The sequence below is a fragment of the Salmo salar genome, chromosome 22 (assembly GCF_965601325.2).
Source record: "Salmo salar chromosome 22, fSalSal1, whole genome shotgun sequence".
NCBI classification, from domain to species: domain Eukaryota; kingdom Metazoa; phylum Chordata; class Actinopteri; order Salmoniformes; family Salmonidae; genus Salmo; species Salmo salar.
Window position 1 is genome coordinate 8,820,796 of NC_138312.1, and position 24,622 is coordinate 8,845,417.

The 24,622-nt window shown below is 42.4% G+C and overlaps 1 protein-coding gene and 1 long non-coding RNA gene across 2 annotated transcripts; both read right to left on the reverse strand.

Moving 5' to 3' along the window:
- Positions 1-1,969: 1,969 nt before the first annotated feature.
- On the reverse strand, positions 1,970-16,940 carry LOC123729714 (uncharacterized). The gene is made up of 11 exons (XR_006761417.2): positions 16,675-16,940; positions 15,542-15,942; positions 12,331-12,535; positions 7,479-7,602; positions 7,293-7,376; positions 4,215-7,156; positions 3,993-4,050; positions 3,816-3,877; positions 3,406-3,611; positions 3,208-3,272; positions 1,970-3,112 (listed from the first exon to the last, which is right to left on the reverse strand). It is a non-coding gene; the product is annotated as an uncharacterized LOC123729714 (long non-coding RNA).
- Positions 16,941-19,370: 2,430 nt separating this feature from the next.
- Positions 19,371-22,663, reverse strand: LOC106582692 (uncharacterized). Its single transcript, XM_014165995.3, has 2 exons — positions 22,415-22,663; positions 19,371-21,963 (listed from the first exon to the last, which is right to left on the reverse strand). Exons 1-2 carry the CDS (start codon positions 22,593-22,595, stop codon positions 21,041-21,043), a joined length of 1,104 nt encoding a protein of 367 aa, XP_014021470.1. The 5' UTR covers positions 22,596-22,663; the 3' UTR covers positions 19,371-21,040.
- Between the last annotated feature and the right edge of the window lie 1,959 nt (positions 22,664-24,622).

A 24,622-nucleotide genomic window follows, 5' to 3' on the forward strand; every position in this document is an offset into this window, starting at 1 on the left:
ATACCCGATAATGACAAAGCAAAAACAGATTCAGAAATTTTTGCAAATGTATTAAAAATTAAAAAAACTGAAACATCACATTTACATAAGTATTCAGACCCTTTACTCAGTACTTTGTTGAAGCACCTTTGGCAGCTATTACAACCTTGAGTATTCCACAAGTTACCACTGGCTAAAGCTATGACGGTGATATGCCTATTTACTCTGTTCGATCTCTCAGCGCAATCCACTGTCTCATCAGCCCAGCCAGGCAATTTATAAACTTGATCTCCACTATAAAAACCACCTAGACATTATCTCCCATTTCTTTTAGACTAGCATTTGATTTTCAACAGAAAAGAGTTGTATAAACCTTGCTGTCTGTCGCTCTGAAATTTGCAACATTGTTTCAATATTGAAATTCGGTCTCCAGCTGTCCCATAGTAATGAACTTGGGAGTCGAGATGAAACAGACAAGCAGGCAGCTTTTCTCAGCCAGTCGAAATCATGAATCAGCTGGCATAATGTTTATGGATATATACAAAGAAATGTGAATAGAAAACAGGTTAAACGAAATTCATCTAGTTTGCTGTCTTTCCAGCTTCAGTTTGAAGTGATTATGTTAGTTCTGTTGTTGGCTAGCTCCTCTGAACAACAGTGTCCTGACGAGAAAGCATATTTTCTATGCCAGGCAAAACTGCGTATCATTAGCTCATTGTTATGGATGTATGTAAATAAATGTAGCTAAAAACAGCTTAAACACAAATGCAGCTATTTTGCTGTTATTCTGTCTGCAATGTTTGACGTGACTGTAAATTAGCCGTAGTTGGCTAGCTAGCAAGGGATAAGAACGTTGCCAGCCAGTATGGCAATGGAACATTTAGAATGAACGACTGGGTCGCATTCCATAGATACAGAACAAAAAGACTGAACGACTGGGTCGCATCCATAGATACAGAACAAAAAGACTGAACGACTGGGTCGCATCCATAGATACAGAACAAAAAGGCTGAACGACTGGGTCACGTCTCTGGCAACCGAACCAATAGAACGAATGACCAGCTGGATTGGGTAGCAACCCTAGATTTGTGTCGGGACTATATCTTGTTGAAGGATGAAATAGTATGAATAAATTAATCAAAATAACATTTTTAATGAAAATATGTAAATCATTATTTGATATGTTGGTGGCCCGTTGAATAAAAGTGATAATGCCCTCAGTGTTGAGGATATATTGGCACGGTTTGCAGGCACGAGACGGACACGTGCCCATATATCCTCCAAAACACCGGCTTCTCTGGCATTATCAATTAATTAATACTCTACTACCGCAGAGGATAAATAATAGCTACAACTTTTTTGTAGGCCTCCCCCTCCACGTCTGTCCGGGGCGTATTCAGTACAGCAGACTCAGTGGCATATGGGTGGGTGATCATGATGAAGTCTGGAATATAGGCAGAGGTTCAGAGAGGAGAGAACACTAGTTAGGGATTAGGGATTATGGCGTTCCGCAGGTTGGCCACCAGGGGAGACTTGTCGAGGCCTGGTGACAGATGGAGTCTACATCACGCGGCGATGGATCCCTCTGCTGGACGTGCCAGGTCTCGAAGGGCTCTCCGGCCAGGACTAATTGGGGCTGATTGTGGTTTGTGAGTAATCAAGGGGCTGATTGCTCACCAGCTGGACGAGTACCATACAGCGGACAGAAGGGCAGCACATGGGGTGGGGACTGGGGAAGAGAGGTTACTTCTGTATAGTCGTGCTCAACACAAGAGATACAAGAGGGAGTTGGGTTTTGTTCCCCACAGGATACAGCAAGACCCCGGAGCCCAGAAGATGGTATTCTGGAGGAACTATTATTATTTCATTTTTTTAAATAAACATCGCGAAACCGAGCTAATACAATTTTTGTCTGTGTCTGATCTGTGTAAACGTCTTGACCAAACCCCCTGGTCTGCCATAAGTGGTGGAGAATGTGGGCATTCGGATAACGTGTTCAGATCAGAGTTGATGTTTATGCAGCATCAGCATGAACGAGTTGATAGCTCAGTTCGTCCTGGCCCATCAAGCGGTTCACCGCCGTATAGCCCAAACCAAAGGGCCCCGCTGATCCGACTCGCCTTAAGAGACTGATGCCCTTTGCAACCACTTACCTATGTAAGAGTGGATTCTCAGCCCTCACTAGCTTGAAAACTAAATACAGGCACAGACTGTGTGTGGAAAATTATTTAAGACCGAGACTCTCTCCAATACAACCCAACATTGCAGTTATGTGCATCCTTTCAAGCACACCCTTCTCATTAACCTGTGGTGAGTTATTCCCCATTTTTGATGGATAAATAAGGTTTTATATGTGAGATGGCTAAATAAAGAGCAACATTATTGATTATTATTATTTGTGTCTTGGTCCTATAAGAGCTCTTTGTCACTTCCCACGAGCAGGGTTGTGACCAAAACTCTCTCTCATTCTTATGTTTAATAAATGTATCATATAGTGTGTGTGTGGCAGGCTTACAATGATGGCAAAAAACAGCATTTGAGAGTGCGCTGACCCAGGTGCTAGAGAGGTATGCAGCTGGAGGTTGAATGTTTGAAGGGGTACGGGACTATAAAAAGTTTGGGAACCACTGGCCTAAATAATTAATTTCCATTCCTTCACAGAGTACCTGTCTGGCTTCTGACCTATTTAGAGTGTGTTCATATGTTGTTTAATACGACTTGTAGCCTATTTGAAATGATAAGCGCTTCTTACAGTCACCTTTTCATGTTTATTAAAATACATTTGATTCAAATCATATAGTTTGGTTTCAATATTTCGAAAGCAAATGGTAGGTCCAGGTAGTCACAAAAATAGATGGGTGTTGGTGAAATGATGATTTGAATGAATGGAGCAAATTTTGAGCTGTTTTTTTTCTTCTGTGTTTGAAGAACTTTTTTTTTTTCTGGTGCGGTTGGAAAGGATGTGGAGCGCTGGCTCAGTGAGCGATGAGCGTTATTTCCGACCGCTCCACTCTGCTTATATACTCTGTACTCTTACCAATAAAGATTTTGCTCAGGGAGTGTGAGAGAACTCTTCTTGGTCCATTTCCTTCCTTTCATGTTGAAGTTGCTCATAGCTTCATTGGTCATCAGCCTAGTAAGAGAACACTGTTACCCATCAAATAGCAGTCACAGAAAGAGAGATTTACACAGGAGTACAACAGTATTTCAGCCACTGTGTGTGTCCACCTCTCCATCACTCCAGTGACATTGTCCCTCAACGTGTTCCCACCGATCCTACTCAGGAACTGTTTCTGAAAAACAAACAAAAAAAAACAAAAAAAATGAATTATTCAATATGTATTGGAGTTACACCTACAACTTTAAGTCGAGGTAAATTCATTGATGCCAGTTTGTCATTCAATGCTCCTCTGCAGATGCACATACCATCTGGGCAGCTACCTCCGGAGGCTCTAGAACTCTCTCCAGGTTGGCCATGTCTTCCAGGATTCTACACACATCAAACTGGAAGTCTGTTCCAGGTCCAGAATCCTCAGTAGAATCCCAGTGTTACAGAACTCCCACCCATCCTACCAGCTCCTTCACTGACTGACTGATGTCCAACAGCAGACCCAGGACCAGCTCCTGGAACTCTGGAGGTGTCAGAATGTGGTACAATGGAATTGTATCTTTATGGGCCATTTTCCCAGATCCTGATTAAACCTAAACCTTGACTGAAAAGCATGCTCAATGGAAATGGCTTTTAAACATGGAATAGGCTTAATGTGGTTCCGCGACATATGCACTAAGCATTTCTGTGCGACTGACCAGATTGAATAAATAAACGTTATACTCACGGTCATTTGGAAGAGGAAAACTTTTGGTTGGATTTAAAAGGTTTCCTATCATATCCTGTCCACTAAAAACACAGAAATCATTTTTCAGAGGGAGGACATTTAATTCCACAGCACTTCTTATCTATCCGCTTTGGCATTGGTAGTGCCAAGGTTACATTCTTCAGCTGCAGCACATACCTTAGGTATGCTCCCTCTCTGGACTGTGGAAGGAAAATCCGCATCCCCTAAAAAAAAGCTAGAGTGGAATAAGCAAGGAAGTAAATCACATACAGAAGGTTTATGTATTCTCTTCAATAATATACAATAAAACGTGTAACATATTAATATGTGTTATTAAACATATCAACACCCTCATATGGGGAACATTCACACAGTCCCATTAGACTATGCCTGTCTTACATGAGGTAGAAGAGTGTGGTCCACCCTCTATGAGGTAGCTCTCCTCGTTGAATGAGTCGTCAAGGCTTGAATAACACAAGAGAGGCTGATCAGAACATATACACTATACAGTTGAAATCGGAAGTTTACATACACTTAGGTTGGAGTCATTAAAAATCGATTTTCAACCACTCCACAAATTTTCTTCTTAAACTATAGTTTTGGCAAGTCGGTTAGGACATCTACTTTGTGCATGACACAAGTCATTTTTCCAACAATTGTTTACAGACAGATTATTTCACTTAGAATTCACTGTATCACAATTCCAGTGGGTTAGAAGTTTACATACACTAAGTTGACTGTGCCTTTAAACAGCTTGGAAAATTCCAGAAAATGCTGTCATGGCTCTAGAAGCTTTTGATAGGCTAATTGACATAATTTGAGTCAATTGGAGGTGTACCTGTGGATGTATTTCAAGGACTACCTTCAAACTCTGTGCTTCTTTGCTTGACATCATGGGAAAATCAAAAGAAATCAGCCAAGAACTCAGGAAAAAAATTGTCTGGTTCATCCTTGGGGAGCAATTTCCAAACGCCTGAAGGTACCACGTTCATCTGTACAAACAATAGTACGCAAGTATAAACACCATGGGACCATGCAGCCGTCATACCGCTCAGGAAGGAGACGCGTTCTGTCTCCTAGAGATGAACGTACTTTGGTACGAAAAGTGCAAATTAGTCCCAGAACAACAGCAAAGGACCTTGTGAAGATGCTGGAGGAAACAGGTACAAAATATCTATATCCACAGTAAAACGAATCCTATATCGACATAACCTGAAAGGCCGCTCAGCAAGGAAGAAGCCACTGCTCCAAAACCGCCATAAAAAAGCCAGACTACGGTTTGCAACTGCACATGGGGACAAAGATCGTACTTTTTGGAGAAATGTCCTCTGGTCTGATGAAACAAAAATAGAACTGTTTGGCCATAATGACCATCGTTATGTTGGGAGGAAAAAGGGGGAGGCTTGCAAGCCGAAGAACACCATCCCAACTGTGAAGCACGGGGGTGGCAGCATCATGTTGTAGGGGGGCTTTGCTGCATAAGGGACTGGTGCACTTCACAAAATAGATGACATCATGAGGTAGGAAAATAGCTTCAATATAAAGCAACATCAGTCAGGAAGTTAAAGCTTGGTCGCAAATGGGTCTTCCAAATGGACAATCACCCCAAGCATACTGCCAAAGTTGAGAACAACAAAGTCAAGGTATTGGAGTGGCCATCACAAAGCCCTGACCTCAATCAAATGTACGTGGTTGCAAAGGGCATCAGTGTCTTAACAGCGCGATTTGCCAAGGCAGGATACTCTGAGCGCAGCCCAATCCAGAAATCTGGCAATGGCTTCTGATTAAATTCAATTTTCACAGAACCGCTTGTTGCAATTTCGATGAGGCTCTCTTGTTCAGATATCGGTAAGTGGACTGGAGACAGGGCACGAAAGGGGTAACGAATCCAGTTGTTTGTGTCATCCGTTTTGGGAAAGTACCTGTGTAGATGTGCACCCAACTCACTCAGGTGCTTCGCTATATCACATTTGACATTGTCCGTAAGCTTGAGTTCATTTGCACACAAAAAAATCATACAATGATGTAAAGACCTGTGTGTTGTCCTTGTTAATGCAGACAGAGAAGAGCTCCAACTTCTTAACCATAGCCTCAATTTTGTCCCGCACATTGAATATAGTTGCGGAGAGTCCCTGTAATCCTAGATTCAGATCATTCAGGCTGGAAAAAACATCACCAAGATAGGCCAGTCGTGTGAGAAACTCATCATGCAAGCGGTCAGACAAGTGAAAATGATGGTCAGTCAAAACTTTAAACTCGCCTCTCAATTAAAAAAAAAAAAAAAGGGTCAATACTTTGCCCCTTGATAACAAGCGTTACATGGTCACTGCCCATATCATTGCATAGTGCAGAAAATACATTTACATTTTAGTCATTTAGCAGACGCTCTTATCCAGAGCGACTTACCTTGCATACATTTCATTTTTATTTTGTAGTGGCCCACCGTGGGAATCGAACCCACAACTCTGGCGTTGCACACACCATGCTGGCGTTGCAAACACCATGCTCTACCAACTGAGCCACAGGGAAGACAAAACAGAACAGAAGCAGAATCCATGGGAGTGTACAGACTGGGTCATTACATTTACATTCTAGTCATTTAGCAGACGCTCTTATCCAGAGCGACTTACAGTAGTGAATGCATACATTTCATACATTTTTTTTCTCCGTACTGGTCCCCCGTGGGAATTGAACCCACAATCCTGGCGTTGCAAACACCATGCTCTACCAACTAAGCCACACGGGAGTATACACGAGAGTTCAGGGGCCTTGCTTTAACAAAGCTAACCATTTTCATTGTAGTGTCTAAAATGTCTTTCATGTTGCCAGGCATTCCCTTGGCAGCAAAAGCCCCTCGGTGGATGTGTACCCAAGTGGTGTCGGGAGCAACTGCTTGCACGAGCGTTACCACTCCACTATGTCTCCCAGTCATGGCCTTTGCGCCATCAGTACAGATTCACCTTTCTTTTTAATAAATGTGAATTACTTTTTTTATTTGGCGTACCCCCGACGGCAGGGGTGGGAATACCTGATCTAGTAGAAAGCCTTCCTGGAAGAGTGGAGGCTGTTATAGCAGCAAAAGGGGGGGGACCAACTCCATATTAATGCCCATGATTTTGGAATGAGATGTTTGACGAGCATGAGATGTTCTACATACTTTTGGTCATGTAGTGTACAGCGCCTCAAACTGACATAGACCATGTGTGTGGCAAGCCAATGGGAAAGAACACTGGTAGATGTAGGGATCGAGATGAGGTTCTGCTTCTAGAACTGCAGAACTTTCCTCCAGGGTTTCAAAGTTGAAGAGGAGAGCAGAGGGGAGTTTGATGAACCTGCAACAACTTTCAACAAACAGGCAATGAGTATACATGTTTGAGTACACTTACACTTCATGTAACACTTCAAAATTGTGTTTCATACATATAGCTAGTACAGTGAAAGTAAAACAGTGGCCGAAAACAATCGAAACATTCTCACCTGTGTGGCCGAATACAATCGAAACATTCTCTCGCCTGTGTGTCCCATCTCCATGGGGTCCTCCTTGAGGTATGTGCCCAGTGTCTTTTGTAAAAGTTTATGGAAATCAAATGTTAGTTCAACACACTGTTCTACATAAACGATCCTAATTAATCGGCGTCTATGTTTAGGACGTCTCACACTGACCAGTAACGTGTCCCTCGTCCGTCTTCGTCTTCCTTTTTGTCTGCGTGTCGGGCTCACGTGTTGTCTCCGTTGTCAGTCAGCTCATCACTGGACCTACTGTACCCTTCACACTCCTCCAGAGATTCTGAAACCATACAGAGTAGCTCAAGCTGTATTTAAAGCATTTTGAGTATTGGTTGTTAACCAATAGTATATGACCAATCCTTAGCGTAAAACAAAAAAATAAAGAGGGAAGTGAGACCAGCATAATTGTATCTTATTCAGTGACCCCAAATAAGGTATTTTTTTTTATATCTTACATTTACTGACATCATCCTCTATGAGGAAATAGCAAGCAATTTTGAAACAGTCAGCTTGAGATAGAAGTTGTTTTTTTATATATTTTTATATATTTTTTTTTTCTCTCTAATTTATACTTTGGCCACAAATACCAGTGTAAGATGAGTCACCATTATTTGGGTACGAGTTAACAGAATATTAACTTTTAAGAGTGAGATTTACTTTAGTTAATTTTAAATATTTCTGATAGTGAGAGATTTGGGGAATTACGCCCTTTGTCCTACTTACCCAGAATGAAAAAGGTAAAAAGTGATTAATTGCCAAAATATCAAACTATCCCTTTAAGATTAGTGTTAGTTAGTTACAACATTCACCACCGTTCAAAAGTTTGGGGTCACTTAGAAATGTCCTTGTTTTTGAAAGAAAATAACTTTTTTTTTGTCCATTTAAAATAACATAAAATTGATCAGAAATACAGTGTAGACATTATTAATGTTGTAAATGACTATTGTAGCTGGAAACGGCTGATTTTTTTATGGAATATCTACATAGACGTACAGAGGCCCATTATCAGAAACCATCACTCCTGTGTTCCAATGGCACGTTGTGTTAGCTAATCCAAGTTCATAATTTTATAAAGCAAATTAATTGATCATTAGAAAACCCTTTTGCAATTGTGTTAGCACAGATGAAAACTGTAGTTCTGATTAAAGAAACAAAACTGTCCTGAAGATCTCGTACAACGCTGTGTACTACTCCCTTCACAGAACAGCGCAAACTGGCTCTAACCAGAATAGAAAGAGTGGGAGGCCCCGGTGCACAACTGAGCAAGAAACAGATGCCTCACAAGTCCTTGAGAAACAGATACCTCACAAGTCCTCAACTGGCAACTTCATTAAATACTACCCGCAAAACACCAGTCTCAATGTCAACAGTGAAGAGACGACTCCGGGATGCTGGCCTTCTAGGCAGAGTTCCTCTGTCAAGTGTCTGTGTTCTTTTGCCCATCTTTATCTTTTCTTTTTATTGGCCAGTCTGAGATATGGCTTTTTCTTTGCAACTCTGCCTAGAAGGCCAGCATCCCAGAGATGCATCTTCACTGTTGAGACTGGTGTTTTGCGGGTACCATTTAATGAAGCTGCCAGTTGAGGACTTGTGAGGCGTCTGTTTCTCAAACAAGACACTTATGTACTTGTCCTCTTGCTCAGTTGTGCACCGGGGCCTCCCACTCTATTCTGGTTAGAGCCAGTTTGCGCTGTTCTGTGAAGGGAGTAGTACACAGCGTTGTACGAGATCTTCAGGACAGTTTTATTGTTTCTTTAATCAGAACTACAGTTTTCATCTGTGCTAACATAAATGCAAAAGGGTTTTCTAATGATCAATTAATTAGCTTTATAAATTGATGAACTTGGATTAGCTAACACAACGTGCCATTGGAACACAGGAGTGATGGTTGCTGATAATGGGCCTCTGTACGCCTATGTACAGTGGGGGGGGGAAAGTATTTGATCCCCTGCTGATTTTGTATGTTTGCCCACTGATATAGAAAGGATCAGTCTATAATTTTAATGGTAGGTTTATTTGAACAGTAAAACAGAATAACAAAAATATCCAGAAAAACGCATGTCAAAAATGTTATCAATTGATTTGCATTTTAATTAAGGAAATAAGTATTTGACCCCCTCTCAATCAGAAAGATTTCTGGCTCCCAGGTGTCTTTTATATAGGTTAGGAGCTTGAGATTAGGAGCACACTCTTAAAGGGAGTGCTCCTAACCGCAGCTTGTTACCTGTAAAAAAAGACCTGTCCACAGAAGCAATCAATCAATCAGATTCCAAACTCTCCACCATGGCCAAGACCAAAGAGCTCTCCAAGGATGTCAGGGACAAGATTGTAGACCTACACAAGGCTGGAATGGGCTACAAGACCATCGCCAAGCAGCTTGGTGAGAAGGTGACAACATTTGGTACGATTATTCGCAAATGGAAGAAACACAAAAGAACTGTCAATCTCCCTCGGCCTGTGGCTCCATGCAAGATCTCACCTCGTGGGGTTGCAATGATCATGAGAACGGTGAGGAATCAGCCCAGAACTACACGGGAGGATCTTGTCAATGATCTCAAGGCAGCTGGGACCATAGTCACCAAGAAAACAATTGGTAACACACGACGCCGTGAAGGACTGAAATCCTGCAGCGCCCGCAAGGTCCCCCTGCTCAAGAAAGCACATATACATGCCCATCTGAAGTTTGCCAATGAACATCTGAATGATTCAGAGGACAACTGGTGAAAGTGTTGTGGTCAGATGAGACCAAAATGGAGCTCTTTTGCATCAACTCAACTCGCCGTGTTTGGAGGAGGAGGAATGCTGCCTATGACCCCAAGAACACCCTCCCCACCGTCAAACATGGAGGTGGAAAGATTATGCTTTGGGGGTGTTTTTCTGCTAAGGGGACAGGACAACTTCACCGCATCAAAGGGACGATGGTCAGGGCCATGTACCGTCAAATCTTGGGTGAGAACATCCTTCCCTCAGCCAGGGCATTGAAAATGGGTCGTGGGTGGGTATTCCAGCATGACAATGACCCAAAACACACGGCCAAGGCAACAAAGGAGTGGCTCAAGAAGCACATTAAGGTCCTGGAGTGGCCTAGCCAGTCTCCAGACCTTAATCCCATAGAAAATCTGTGGAGGGAACTGAAGGTTCGAGTTGCCAAACGTCAGCCTCAAAACCTTAACGACTTGGAGAAGATCTGCAAAGAGGAGTGGGACAAAATCCCTCCTGAGATGTGTGCAAACCTGGTGGCTAACAACAAGAAACATCTGACCTCTGTGATTGCCAACAAGGGTTTTGCCACCAAGTACTAAGTCATGTTTTGCAGAGGGGTCAAATACTTATTTCCCTCATTAAAATGCAAATAATTGTATAACATTTTTGACATGCGTTTTTCTGGATTTTTCTGTTGTTATTCTGTCTCTCACTGTTCAAATAAACCTACCCTTAAAATTATAGACTGATCATTTCTTTGCAAGTGGGCAAACGTACAAAATCAGCAGGGGATCAAATACTTTCCCCCCCACTGTAGATATTCAATTTTTTTTAAATATTCCATTTCCAGCTACAATAGTCATCTACAACATTAAACAAAAAATGTGCCTTTTCTTTCAAAAACAAGGACATTTCTAAGTGACCCTAAACTTTTGAACGGCAGTGTATATTTGTAGCAAACAGAGCGAGAAGCAGCTCAAATAAGAGCCAATGAGCGCACAGCAACGGCTTGCACCTCATAATCTCCGTACAGTGCAGTGGCACGCATCAGTTATATTTCCAATGGTTTCAACATAATTACATTTTCATGCATGTCAGAGCAAAAACCAAGCCATGAGGTCGAAGGAATTGACCGTAGAGCTCTGAGACAGGATTGTGTCGAGGCACAGATCTGGGGAAGGGTAACAAAAATGTCTGCAGCATTGAAAGTCCCCAAGAAGTGGCCTCAATCATTCTTAAATGGAAGAATTTTCGAACCACCAAGGCTCTTCCTAGAGCTGGTCGCCCGGCCAAACTGAGCAATCGGGGGAGAAAGGCCTTGGTCAGAGAGGTGACCAAGAACCGGATGGTCACTCACAGAGCTCCAGAGTTCATCTGAGGAGATGGGAGAAACTTCCAGAAGGACAACCATCTCTACAACACTCCACCAATCAGGCCTTTATGGTAGAGTGGCCAGACGGAAGACATTCCTCAGTAAAAGGCACATGACAGCCCGCTTAGACTCAGACCATGAGAAACAAGATTCTCTGGTCTGATGAAACCAAGATTGAACCGTTTTGCCTGAATGCCAAGCATCAATTCTGGAGGAAACCTGGCACCATCCCATACGGTGAAGCATGTTGGTGGCAGCATAATGCTGTGAGGATGTTTTTCAGCAGCAGGGACTGAGAGACTAGTCAAAATCGAGGGAAAGCTGAATGGAGCAAAGTAGAGAGATCCTTGATGAAAACCTGCTCCAGAGCGCTCAGGACCTCAGAGGTTCACCTTCCAACAGGACAACGACCCAAAGCACAAAGCCAAGACAATACAGCAGTGGCTTCGGAACAAGTGTCTGAATGTCCTTGAGTGGCCCAGCCAGAGCCCGGACTTGAACCCAATCGAACATCTCTGAAGAGACCTGAAAATAGCTATGCAGCAATGCTCCCCATCCAACCTGACAGGGCTTGAGAGGATCTGCAGAGAAGAATGTGAGACACTCCCCAAATACAGGTGTGCCAAGTTTGTAGCGTCATACCCAAGAAGACTGGAGGCTGTAATCGCTGCCAGAATTGCTTTAAAGTACTGCGTAAAGGGTCTGAATACTTATGTAAATGTGATATTTCAGTTATTTTTTTATACATTTGCTAAAATTTCTAAACAACCTGTTTTACTTTGTCATTTTGGGGTATTTTTGTAAATTGATCAGGAAAAAAATCTATTTAATCCATTTTAGAATAAGGCTGTAATGTAACAAAATGTGGAAAAAGTCAAGGGGTCTGAATACTTTCTGAATGCACTGTACGTGGTGGGTTAGATGCTTCAGTACCTCAGAATAGTTTAACCTTAACAAGGTCATATGCTGTCCAACTGGCTCCTGGCTTGTGTCTTTCTTTCAGGACTTTCCTGCCATTGGCTGAAGGCGAAATGACCTTCCTGCCCACCACCCAGGTACTGGGAACCACACCCTCCACCTCCTCCTTGCTTTCCTTCCACACCGCACAGCACCAGAAGTCATCAGTGTTCTCATAGTCCTGGAACCCACATAGGTAGAAAATATATACAAGACTTTCTTGATTATTACATTTATTATGAATGGTTTAACATTTTCTGGGGGGGACCTCACAATTGAGAAGAGGGGTGAACAGTTGAGATGGTGGATAGGCCACAAAACCAGACATAGCCTGTATAGTTGTCTGTTCCCAGAATAGATTCTATAAGTTCTACATACTGAACTCGACTAAAGGAATATTTTAAGTCAACCGACCACTGTGAAGCTGATTGAGTGATTATGAAGCTTTCCCACTTTGGAGCGTTGTTTCTTGGCATTGAATCAGCAGCACCCAACTTTGCAGATTCTAAAACCTTCTTGACATCTAGGCTTAACATTTTAAGGGACGACTTTCATCCAAACACCCACCACTAAATAAAAACGAAAAAAATCTGATGTTTTGTTTCAACAATTCTGACCTTTATTTACTAAAACACACAACACAAAAATGTCCAAAACATCCCATTCACATCCAACTGTCCAATAACTGTTTTCACCAAGATCACATTGCACTTCTGTTTATGAAGGTCACTAGCCTACACTAGGCTACTTGCCTAAAGGCCTAAAATGACAAAATAGCGTTATTTCGATTTTTCAAAAGGTATCAAAATACAGTGTGAAAGGAGTCAAATGCTTGAAGAATATTCAAAGTAAATAACATTGAAATGCACTACCAATAGATGTCAGTCAATGAAGAGAATAGTTTGGATGTTTGAGTCCTTCGACTAACAAATGTATTACAGGAAATTATATTTCTGTACTTGTAAGGCTTACCAATTTAAAAATAACAAACTTGACAAATACTTTACATATACAATGCCATTGAGGTAATAGTGCATTCGTAAAGTATTCAGACCCCTTGACTTTTCCCACATCTTGTTACGCTACAGCCTTATTCTAAAATTGATTAAATTGTTTTTTTTTACCCCTCATCTACCCACAATACCTCATAATGATGAAACAAACAGGTTATACATTTCTGCAAATTTATCAAAAGAAAAAACTGAAATATCACATTTACATAAGTCTTCAGACCTTTTACTCAGTACTTTGTTGAAGCACCTTTGGCAGCGATTACATCCTCGAGTCTTCTTGGGTATGATGCAACAAGCTTGGCACACCTGTATTTGGGGAGTTTCTCCCATTCTTCTCTGCAGATCCTCTCAAGCTCTGTCAGGTTGGATGGGGAGCGTCGCTGCACAGCTATTTTCAGGTCTCTCCAGAGATGTTCGATCGGGTTCAAGTCCGGGCTCTGGCTAGGTCACTCAAGGACATTGAGACTTGTCCTATAGCCACTCCTGTGTTGTCTTGGCTGTGTTGGTCGTTGTCCTGTTGGAAGGTGAACCTTTGCACCAGTCTGAGGTCCTGAGCGCTATGGAGAAGGTTTTCATCAAGAATCTCTGTACTTTGCTCCGTTCATCTTTCCCTCAATCTTGACTAGTCTCCCAGTCCCTGCTGCTGAAAAACATCCCCACAGCATGACGCTGCCACCACCATGCTTCACCGTAGAGATTGTGCCAGGTTTCCTCCAGATGTGACGCTTGGCATTCAGGCCAAAGAGTTCAATCTTGGTTTCTTCAGACCAGAGAATCTTGTTTCTCATAGTCGGAGTGTCCTTTAGATGCCTTTTGGAAAACTCCAAGCGCCTTTTAATGAGGAGTGGCTTCTGTCTGGCCACTCTACCATAAAGGCCTGATTGTTGGAGTGCTGCAGAGATGGTTGTCCTTCTGGAAGGTTTTCCCATCTCCACAGAGGAACTCTGGAGCTCTGTCAGTGACCATCGTGTTCTTGGTCACCTCCCTGACCAAGGCTCTTCTTCCCAGATTGCTCAGTTTGGCCGGGCGGCCAGCTCTAGGAAGAATCTTAGTGGTTCCAAACTTCTTCCATTTAAGAATGGTGGAGGCCACTGTGTTCTTGGGGACCTTCATGCTGCAGAAATTTTTTGGTACCCTTCCCCAGATCTGTGACTCGACACAATCCTGTCTCGGAGATCTACGGACAATTCCTTCGATCTCATGGCTTGGTTTTTGCTCTGACATGCACTGTCAACTGTGGGACCTTATATAAAACAGGTGTGTGCCTTACCAAATCATGTCCAATAAATTGAATATACCACAGGTGGATTCCAATCAAATTGTAGAAGCATCTCAAGGATGATCAATGGAAACAGGATGCACCGGAGCTCAATTTCGAGTCTCATAGCAAAGGGTCTGAATACTTATGTAAATAAGGTATTTCAGTTTTTTCTAAAAAACAGTTTTTGCTTTGTCATTATGGGGTATTGCGTGTAGGTTGATGAGGAAAATTTATTTAATCCATTTTAGAACAAGGCTGTAACGTAACAAAATGAGAAAAAAGTGAAGGGATCCAAATACTTTTCAAATGCATTGTACGGTTGGGAAGACACGTTAAAATCCTCATTATAAACCAGTAGCCTAAACATTTCCGACACCGGAATGGATTTGAAATAGAATTGGAACTCCCATCATGTACATTTCACTTCCTTAAACAAACATCTCCCTTATAGGCCTGGTAGGAATGAGCCATCTCTAGAATGTGTCACAAGGTGTCTTTTCACCTTGTTGGATTGACTGAAGCTTTTCCCACAGACGGGACAACTAAATGGTTTCTCCCCTGTGTGGACTCTCAGGTGTACCTTCAGGTGCGCTGTCTGATTGAAACGTTTCCTACAGATATGACACTGGTAGGGCTTCTCCCCTGTGTGAATCCTCTGGTGGCCTTTCAACCTCCCAGACGAGCTAAAGGACTTACCACACAAGCCACAGAGAAATGGCTTCTCTTTCGTGTGTATTCGCACATGTTCATTTAAATGGCCCATGTGTCTACAGGGTTTCCCACACACCTTGCAACACAATGATGTGTCGTGGTGGATTTGAAGGGAATTTGAATTTTCCGTGTGTAGCGGTATCTGTAGAGCCTCAAATCCTGACAGCAGTTCGTCACCACCTTCCACCCCCATCATACTTACACTGTTCTCGCTCTGTGCTGCCGAAAGGTCAAGGTTCCCTGAAGAGAAAGTATTTGGGTCACTTGATGGATCATCCAATGGACAGACGCCCAATCTATCAGTCTCTGTTTTGATTGGATTGGAGGTTGTTGAGCTGGATAGAAAGCCTCCCTCTATAGTCTTCCCAGTGTGAGTTTGTATTTGGAACTGATGTGAGCTGGGTTGAGGTGGGTTCTGATCATAGTCATCATTTCCATTAGAAGGAGTGAATCTAGACAGAGGGGCCAGTCCCCTAAACAGCTTTTCCTCCCTTCTGGCCCTTCCGTCCTGCTTCTCCAAAGTCTGTCCGGGGTCTGGTTCCTGCTTATGCCCAATGGCTCCCTCCTCCTCCTCAGATTCTACAGGAGAAAATGGCTCTAGGTCTGAAAGTCAAGAAGGGAAAATGCAGTGTTGTTAGCTAGGCACCTTTACTTGAGCATCACGACCTGCTACCACCCAGTTCTGAGTTTGAGTTAACTCATAGCTAGCGAGAAACAGAATACACAGAATGTATAGACATCTATGGGATTTGCTAGGCATGAATGCTAGCTAGCAGTCTCTGGAGATAAAGAGCTAATCTGCCAAAATAGCCACTGGCATATGGCACATTAATTGTTGGTTAGCTGAAGCATAACGGTGTATAACAGACAAAATAGCAAATTACATATGTGCTTATTAACCACGCCAGCACAGCTTGCTAGTCAGCAAACGTTAGCGGCTATGAATAGGCTAGTAGATAGCTAACTATTCACGAAAGTATCTTCTGTCCGGGGGATTTGGTAATAAGAGCCCCGACTCGGTCTGAACGTTAAGTGATGCGTGGTGTGGTACGGTTTTGTTAACATAAGGCCCTTATCTTTCATATCAGCGATAAAGAATTGTCAAAAAACGAAAGGTTAAATTACTACACACCTTTATAAGGTTAGGATTCCCACAATTCCATATTTTCATGTTACAGCCCTTTTTCTTATTTTTTTCTTTTTTTACATTAGGCAGAGGCGACCACCTGTGCTAATTAGGTATCTAAGCATGCTCAGAACACCTTGGCCCAGTTTTTCACAAATTATCGCCTATAAACCCCTGGGTTATTTTCTTAGAGCAAGCTAGCTACTAACCTGGCCATGGAATCCCATTTTCGTGAAGCTTGCGTCTCAGTTTATCATTCTCTCGATTCCCCTGGAATATTTCCTCCTGGTATTCTAATATGGTCTCTTCCAGTTGCTTATATATATCTTGGGCAGCTAACATCAACCTTTCTGTCAAAAATACATTTAGAAACTGTAATTTCGTCATTTTGAGAGTCGACGGCAGCCAGGGCACATTTACCCGCTAAACACAAGCAGAGAGGAAAGAGGCGAAGCGGGAGGTTCGACTCCTCCCAGATTTATAGCGTTAAGCAGACCAAGTGTCAAGTATTATTTTGTTTGTTTGTTATGAGGGGCAACGAGAGTATCGAATTTGGTCAAGATAAAAGTGAATTGCTATTTTGATAGGTGAGCGTTATTTGATCTAATGGACGTTTCATAATGCTTAGGTTGTTAACGGTTTCCAATCGTTGTTCTCTGAGCAGAACCCCTATATATTTCGTCCTGTCCCACTGGTCCAACCAGCATAAAGTTCCGAACCGGTTCGAAAACAAAAAAGTAACTATTCTTATAGTTCATTTTCCTTCATTTTGTACCCGTGAAATCAACAGTTTTACATTTTAGCTAATTAAATTAGTCCACCAATTAGCGTGGCTAGAGCAGCTTGCTATGTCACGGGTAAACTAGTTGTCTACATGTTTGATGGACAAATAAGTGCAGGGCTGAGATGCGACTGAAATTTCACGGGTGGGGAGAGAGAAAAGAGTGGACATGGAGGAGGCTTGGCTTGAAGCTGAGGGTCTGTAGGTTTTTCCTTTCAAATAAAACCTAGATAACCAGGTGAGTGGAATTCTTTAGAAACTCGACCCTCCGTGGGATTAGTTTGACACGTGTGGTTTAGGCTATTACTAGCGTCATAACTTAACCGAATTACAGAATTGTATACTAGACATTAGGAATCTTGTTTTTTTTTTACAAAAAAATAACATTATTAACCGGTTCTCAAGATTTCACTATAACGGTTCTGTTCTGGAACACTAGAGATCACTTTCGTTCCCTGAACCGATTCCAACTTCTGGTTGTTTATTGAAATCAGTGGCGGCTGCTGAGGGGATGGCGGCTCATAATAATGGCTGGAATGGAACGGCAAATAAATTGAAACTAACCTGGGTTTATAAGCGTGGATATCGACACTGCCGCTTGAGCATGCTTTTGGGGCACAGTCGATAGCGCGCTGGACTTCGGGCTAGAAGGTTGAGGGTTCGATTACATTACAATACCATTCCACTCATGCCGCTCCAGCTACATTACAATACCATTCCACTAATGCCGCTCCAGCTGTTACCACTAGCCCGTGCTCCCCAATAAGGGGCCACAAACCTCCTGGGATGTTTTCTACATTAAATCATGGGCTAGATCTAGACTGTTTCCATGTATTTCCATTGTTAAATCGGTCTGTAGACCATCTTGTCAATATAATAGATAATCTTCGACAAAACAAAACGCTTTGAGAATGTGACGCAATCAGAAATTGGCCCGCTGTTAGTTACCGTAAGTACTTGAGAACCTGGGGCAGTTGAAATAATTGTACCATAAGAGACAAATGAATTAGCACATGGAATACAATAGATTAGTAGAGTACCACAGTATCAGTCATAATACCCATAAAACCTAGTGATCTAACAGGGTTCCAATCGTTTTTCCCACAGGTGATTTTAGAAACACTTAAAATAAGGTCTGTGTTTCATGTAGGCTTACCCTGGCATGACGTTTTGATAGCCTTGTAAATTTCTAGGAAAAGGTGACTTGTCAATATATTCACCTGTATTTACCCCCAAAAATGAAATACAAATTAGCTCCTAATGTGGCCAGCATTAAAGAACTACAAATGCCACGATCTGGGCAAGACTGCCAAATCGAGGCAAAGGTAAGAATATCTGGATTGTCTACATTTCTTTAAGAGGGACAATTCTGTGAACTGTTTTGTGCAAGTTTTAAATTGACACGATACCTGTTAGCTAAGATGTCAGCTAGAGATGACATGCAGGGATTTGTAGTTTTGCATGATGTCTGCTTTGACACTAATTAGCATTTTCAAATCAGAGTAAATAGAGCCAACTATATTGATAAGTCACCATGTCTGAGAGAGATTTACATGGTTATCAAAACATCACGCCTGGGTACGTACGCCTACACAAAACACAGCCTTTGGAGTATTTCTAAAATCCCCTGTGTGAAAAATGAATGCTAGAAAAACAATTGGACCCATTTCCCTGTTTTTCCGCTAGGTTTTGACACCTCCGCTGTGAGGCTCTATAGATACATTCTGGAATAGATGTATGTGATACCTAAACCCTGAATCCCAAATCAAGCCCTAACCACTTTTGTAGATCAGAAAGGATTGGATAGGCATGGGTAGCACCATCTTGATTGGGGATTGAGCTTCTCTGCAGTGGCTATCGAAATAAAATTTTATTTGTCACGTTTCATAGACAACAGGTGTAGATTAACGGTAAAACTTTTACTCACATGTCCTTTTCCAACAATACAGAGTTAAACATAAGATATAAAAGTTAAGTTTGTTACAATGTACTTCTAGGTTAAGGATAGTCAATGTGTTCAAACAAACTTTCATTTGATCCGCTGTCAGATAATGCACTCTAACACTATTCAATCTAAAGCTCAGCTATGCCTTGTGTAGAAGGAACCTGACAATTTAGACGAGGTACTCAAAGACTACTTTATTAAAAAAATTACATTTATTACATAATGATACAACACTGTACAGTAATGTGTGTGTGGGAGCAGCGGTGTCCCAGAATAAACTGTGTGGGAGAGGAGGGGGAGGAATGCTGGTTAAATTAGAGGGCCTACTGTAGTAGCCTCAGTCCTGAGAGGAGATAAAGACCCTGTCTACTAGTAACAACCCCAAGCACCTATTGCCCAAGACACTTGCCTAGGGGATGGGACAATGGTTTGTTTCTGGTCCGGGCCATAGGCCTACTGCTTGTTCATTAGCCTCGTTCTCAGCTAGGCACTGCTCAAGTTCTGATAAAGACTTGGATTAAGTCTACCCCTAGATTACAAGCACTTGCAATATAAACTATCTAAAGTGCTTTTTATTCCAGGAGTAGGCTTGGTCTATAACAAAACATATGTTACACTTACAAACAACTGGCCATCAAGAACAGATCTTTACTATCGTGAATATTACAGTATGTGCAGTGCTGAGCTCAGGACCAACAATCGGGAACAAGCAGCTCAGATACAGGGTAATACTGTATGGCTCAGCTGGGGAATCTGTTGGTCAAATTCTGTAGTGCGGGTCATAGAGAGGACACACACTCTATATGCATCAGAGGTGGGGGATAGATAGTGGTCATATACAGAATTAGAAAACAATCCTTATCAAGGCAACATTTATCTTGCAAAATAGCAGTCTTTGCATTGAATCCTCACTGATAAGTATGTTTTTATTGTAAGATAAGTTAGTTGACTGAAATTCAGGTGGCAGTACACAGTTCTGCAACGATGACAAAGGAGAGAGGCAAATGGTCCTTTAACATCAGTTGTATCAGGGAGGCTTTTGGTGACCAACCGTACAGAAACCTTGAATCGAGCAGGCAGGGCTATTGCTAAACCTACCTGACCCTAACTAACAAATGGTGAATATGTGTACTTATATTCATATTTGTAAACTCAAGGAATGGACAACTGTTTATAGACAATGCCCATACGGTTAGCCATTTAAATAGAATTACAAATAAAAACATCTTACGTATTTCAGCCAGCTGACTGAGGAAATAAGATTAGTGGGTTTTAGAAGAAGCTGTGATACTTTATTTTTAAAAAATTTAGAAAAAAAACATTACTTTTTTTTTTTATGTGTAAATTAGCCCTGTGCAAATCATCTGGGGCAAGACCACCAAGTTTTGGAATGCTGCTTATTGTTATAAGCCTGAATGCATCTCCGTTTCAAGGCGCATAGTGGAAGACTTCATTATCATCATGCTACCAAGTTCATTACTAAAAGTAAAGACTAAATCATTCAGAAAGACTAGCTACTAAATCGTTCAATTTGGTGTTTAAAGATTCCCTATGATCCCATTCAGTGACAAGTACAAAAAGTAAATGGACACATACTAAATCGACTATACAAATCTACTGCATGAGAGAGAAACTATGGCATGGCGAGAAGTGTTAACTAGGAGATAAAACATTCTCTAAGAAAGTCGCAGAATCCCTAGCTCTTTGAGAGAAAGAGAAAAATAACAAGCCGTCTTAATGGCAGCAATTTTAGCTTTTAAAAAATGTCCCATAATCAGTAATTCATTCATTCAAACAGACTCAGTCGCTCATTAACAACCACCCACAACCACCGGTGGTCTCCCTCATCTTACTGCCCTGAGAAGTAAGTGCCCTCACGGCTGTGGGTCTGGAGATGACGTTTGATTTTGTCGGAGCGGCTGAAGCACTTTCCACACACTGGGCAGCTGTATGGTTTCTCTCCCGTGTGGATCCGCATGTGGACCTTCAAATGGGCCATCTGGGTGAATCCCTTCCCACAGATCTGGCAGCGGAACGGCTTCTCTCCAGTGTGACTCCTGGCGTGCTCCTGGAGCCTGCCGGAGGAGCTGCAACACTTCCCACACACCCCGCAGCGATACGGCTTCTCCCGAGTGTGCACCTGGACATGGACATGCAGGTGTCCAACGTGGCTGAATGCCTCCCCACACACCTTGCAGCAGAACGATGACACGTGCACCTGGAGGGGGGATTTTCCACACTCTGCGGCCGCGTTACTGCCCTGGTCACCTAAGTGGGAGCCCTGACCTCTGCTCCCACCAGCTCGTCCTTTAGATCCAGACACCAACATCTGTCCTCCGTTCTCCACTCCAATGATGTCAATGTTGTTCTCGTTGGAGCAGTTGGGGTTGACTGTGGCGAGGGGCTGCGGGACGCTGTTGGACGAAGATGATGATGATGAGCCTCTGTGGGACACTTCTGACTTGACATGTCTGGATGAGCTTCTGGGACCAGGGTCCCGCTCTCTGTTCTCCACCGACGGGTTCTGGGGCAGGTTAGAGGAGTGGGGAGGGTCCTGGGGGTATTCGTTGGTGACGCGGGGAGGAGTGAACATGGACTCTGGGGTGCTGCAGGAGCCGTGGCCCCGGAGTTGCTCGTCCCCCTGGCTGGACCTGAGCTCCCGTTTCTCCTTGATCAGGATGGGGACTCGCTCCTCATGGCCCATGCTGGGGCTCCACTCCCGGCGAGGATGCTCGCCATCCTCCTCCTCCAATTGTGCCATAGACTGACGGTCTGGATGGAAGAGAGGGAGGGACTTGGCAGTCATATGGTTTACGATCGAGGAAAAACACTATCAACTACATTTACGTATCAAAGGAACTAGATTTCAGAAATGATAAACAAAACAGCTGAGTCAAATGAGTCTGAATCTCTGCAGCTAGCTAGATAACTTGTTGGCTAGCTAGTTAGCTGGCTAACGAACAAAGGTGGCTAGTTGGCTAGTTACGTGAAGGAGCTACGTTAGCGTAGCTACCATTATTAGCTTTCTGAAAAACATTAACTAGCTAACGTTAGTTAGTTTTCGCAACATTAATACAAGGTTGTCAAAAAAAAAAAGTATGATTGCCTTTTAGTTGCTTGGCAATGCATGTAACGTTACAACAGTGTAGCAACCAATTTGGTTTAGCGTGCGGCTTCGGCGCTAACTTTAACGTTAGCATAATAGCCTACGCTAGCTACTAACCTGGCCATATTTCAATCCCAGCGTCTCGGAGTCTGCGTCTCAGATGGTCGTTCTCCCTCTCCCTGAGCGCAATCTCCTCTTGGTATTCCAAAATCGTGTCTTCGACAGATTTGTAGATCTCCTGGGCAGCGAGCATAAGCCGCTCGGTCAAAAATACGTTTAAAAACTGCAATTTTGTCATTTTCGGGTCGTGGTTAGCTACAAGGACTCAGCTATCATCCAAAATGGACCAAAAAGATGCTCTCGTTGATCACGTGACAAGGAATGCCCGCTGTTACCGTAATAATAGGAAAACGCGAGGCCCTAAATCTAATGGGGCCAAAATACATATGTTCAGCTCATAGCCTATTTGGGTATTATTGTTATCAATGGAATACATTAAAGATTTAGCAAAAATAAATACCAGTGTATAAGTACACAATACAGTCAACTCCTTATGCAGCGAGTTTATTTTTATTTTTACAAGAGCTAGAAAAATGTTTACCATCTTACCTCCAGGCTGTATCACAACCGGCCGTGATTGGGAGTCCCATAGGGCGGCGCACAATTTGCCCAGCGTCGTCGGGTTTGGCCGGTGAAGGCCGTCATTGTAAATAAGAATTTATTCTTAACTGACTTGCCTAGTTAAATAAAGATGAAATAAAAATATTAACTCAATGTTGTATATGGCCCTTATAATTACTAAAATTCCATTGCGTGCGTTACAGTCGTCATTCAACATCCCTTTTTGCACCAAGGCTCCGAATCTGCCCAAACGCTCTGTCTAAACACAAATACGCCTCGCTTGCGATACGGTGTAGGAAACATTTGGAATTGAACTTTCACAAGAGGAAGACAAACATTTTTTTTAAGGCCAGGTACCACACCCTAATAGGGTCATTTCCCCCCATAATCATATCACAATCCACTTTTACCATTTTAATGTAGACACAAGTAATACGTTTTTGTAATATAATTTTCCTGAAATGTCTTATTAAAATATGCAAATATGGCGATCTCATTAAGTATATTTGCATATCACACGAATAAAACATTTCTGGACACTTTAAGTCCGTCTAAATATGTTGGTTTAATGTTGTTAAGACACTCCAGAACCGAATTTATCCAGAGCAAATGTTATCGACAAGACAAAATTGACAACATATCAACAATTCCCTCTGGGCAAGTCTGAAGAATAAATCTAAGGATAACCCACACAATTGGGTGAATGCAGCTTTTGAAAATGAGAAAAACATTAGCTTTAACATTAGAGATGCAGAAATCAGTAACGTTAGCGCTGCTATTGACGACATAGAAAATGAGAGAAATGAAGAAGCTAGCCACATCAAGACAGACCAACTGGGCAGTGAAGTGCTTTCTGGAATGGCTGTCACAAAAGGGGATAAACAACAATCTGTCAACTGTTGCAAAACAGTAGATGGGTGATATTCTCCGGAGTTTCAACGCCACCTGAATAAGGTGTTGTTTGATTTGCAGTTGCACTTTGGCCGAAGAGGCAATGAAGGAAATCGCAAACTGAAGACAGACTCATTCGTGATAAAATATAAAAATGAAGAAACCAAGAACCACAAAAATACAATGGAAAGAGGCAGAGAGTATCGTTGTGGCTGCATGTATGAGAACCTAGGGGAACGACTTCTGCCCCGTGAAAATGTGCAATTCAGTATCATAAATAAATAACTGTTGATGCTGGACCATCCGGGCAAAATAATTATTGTTGTTTCTGTTCTGATCTGCTGTATCAAATGTATTTGCTACAACGTTTCAGCGCTATTTTCAGATCCATGGACAGCGAGCCCAACACAATGTTTTGATCTGGCATTCTATGCACAGACCAGACGTGCGCTGTTTTCATGTTTTCAGAACCATGGACAGCGTCCCTAGAAACCAAAGTTCTGGAACTATCAACCATCGCTTGGGCAGTTTTGGTTTACATGCCAGTCAATGCAAAAATAACTAACGATCGGCAGAGAACGCCTAAAATGCAACTTGCTTGAATGACTGCCTTCTCTCAATGCATAATCATTCCCCACCTACGGTTCACATATTTTAGGCATAGCATACCCAAACATTATCGGGTCATGGTTGGCAATATTTTTATCCGAAAATCTGTATAAAGCCTATAGGCTTAAATAAATGAATAAAAGCGCAGGAGTCAATTTGGCAAATTATAAACCAAGTGGACACCTCTACTGAACTGTGTAGATG

Excerpts from the sequence above, each read along its gene's own strand:
- LOC106582692 (XM_014165995.3), bottom strand. The coding sequence starts at position 22,595 with ATGACAAAATTGCAGTTTTTAAACGTATTTTTGACCGAGCGGCTTATG. Across the intron at positions 21,964-22,414 it reads TGGGATTGAAATATGGCCAG|ACCGTCAGTCTATGGCACAA; the intron begins GTTAGTAGCTAG and ends TCTTCCATCCAG.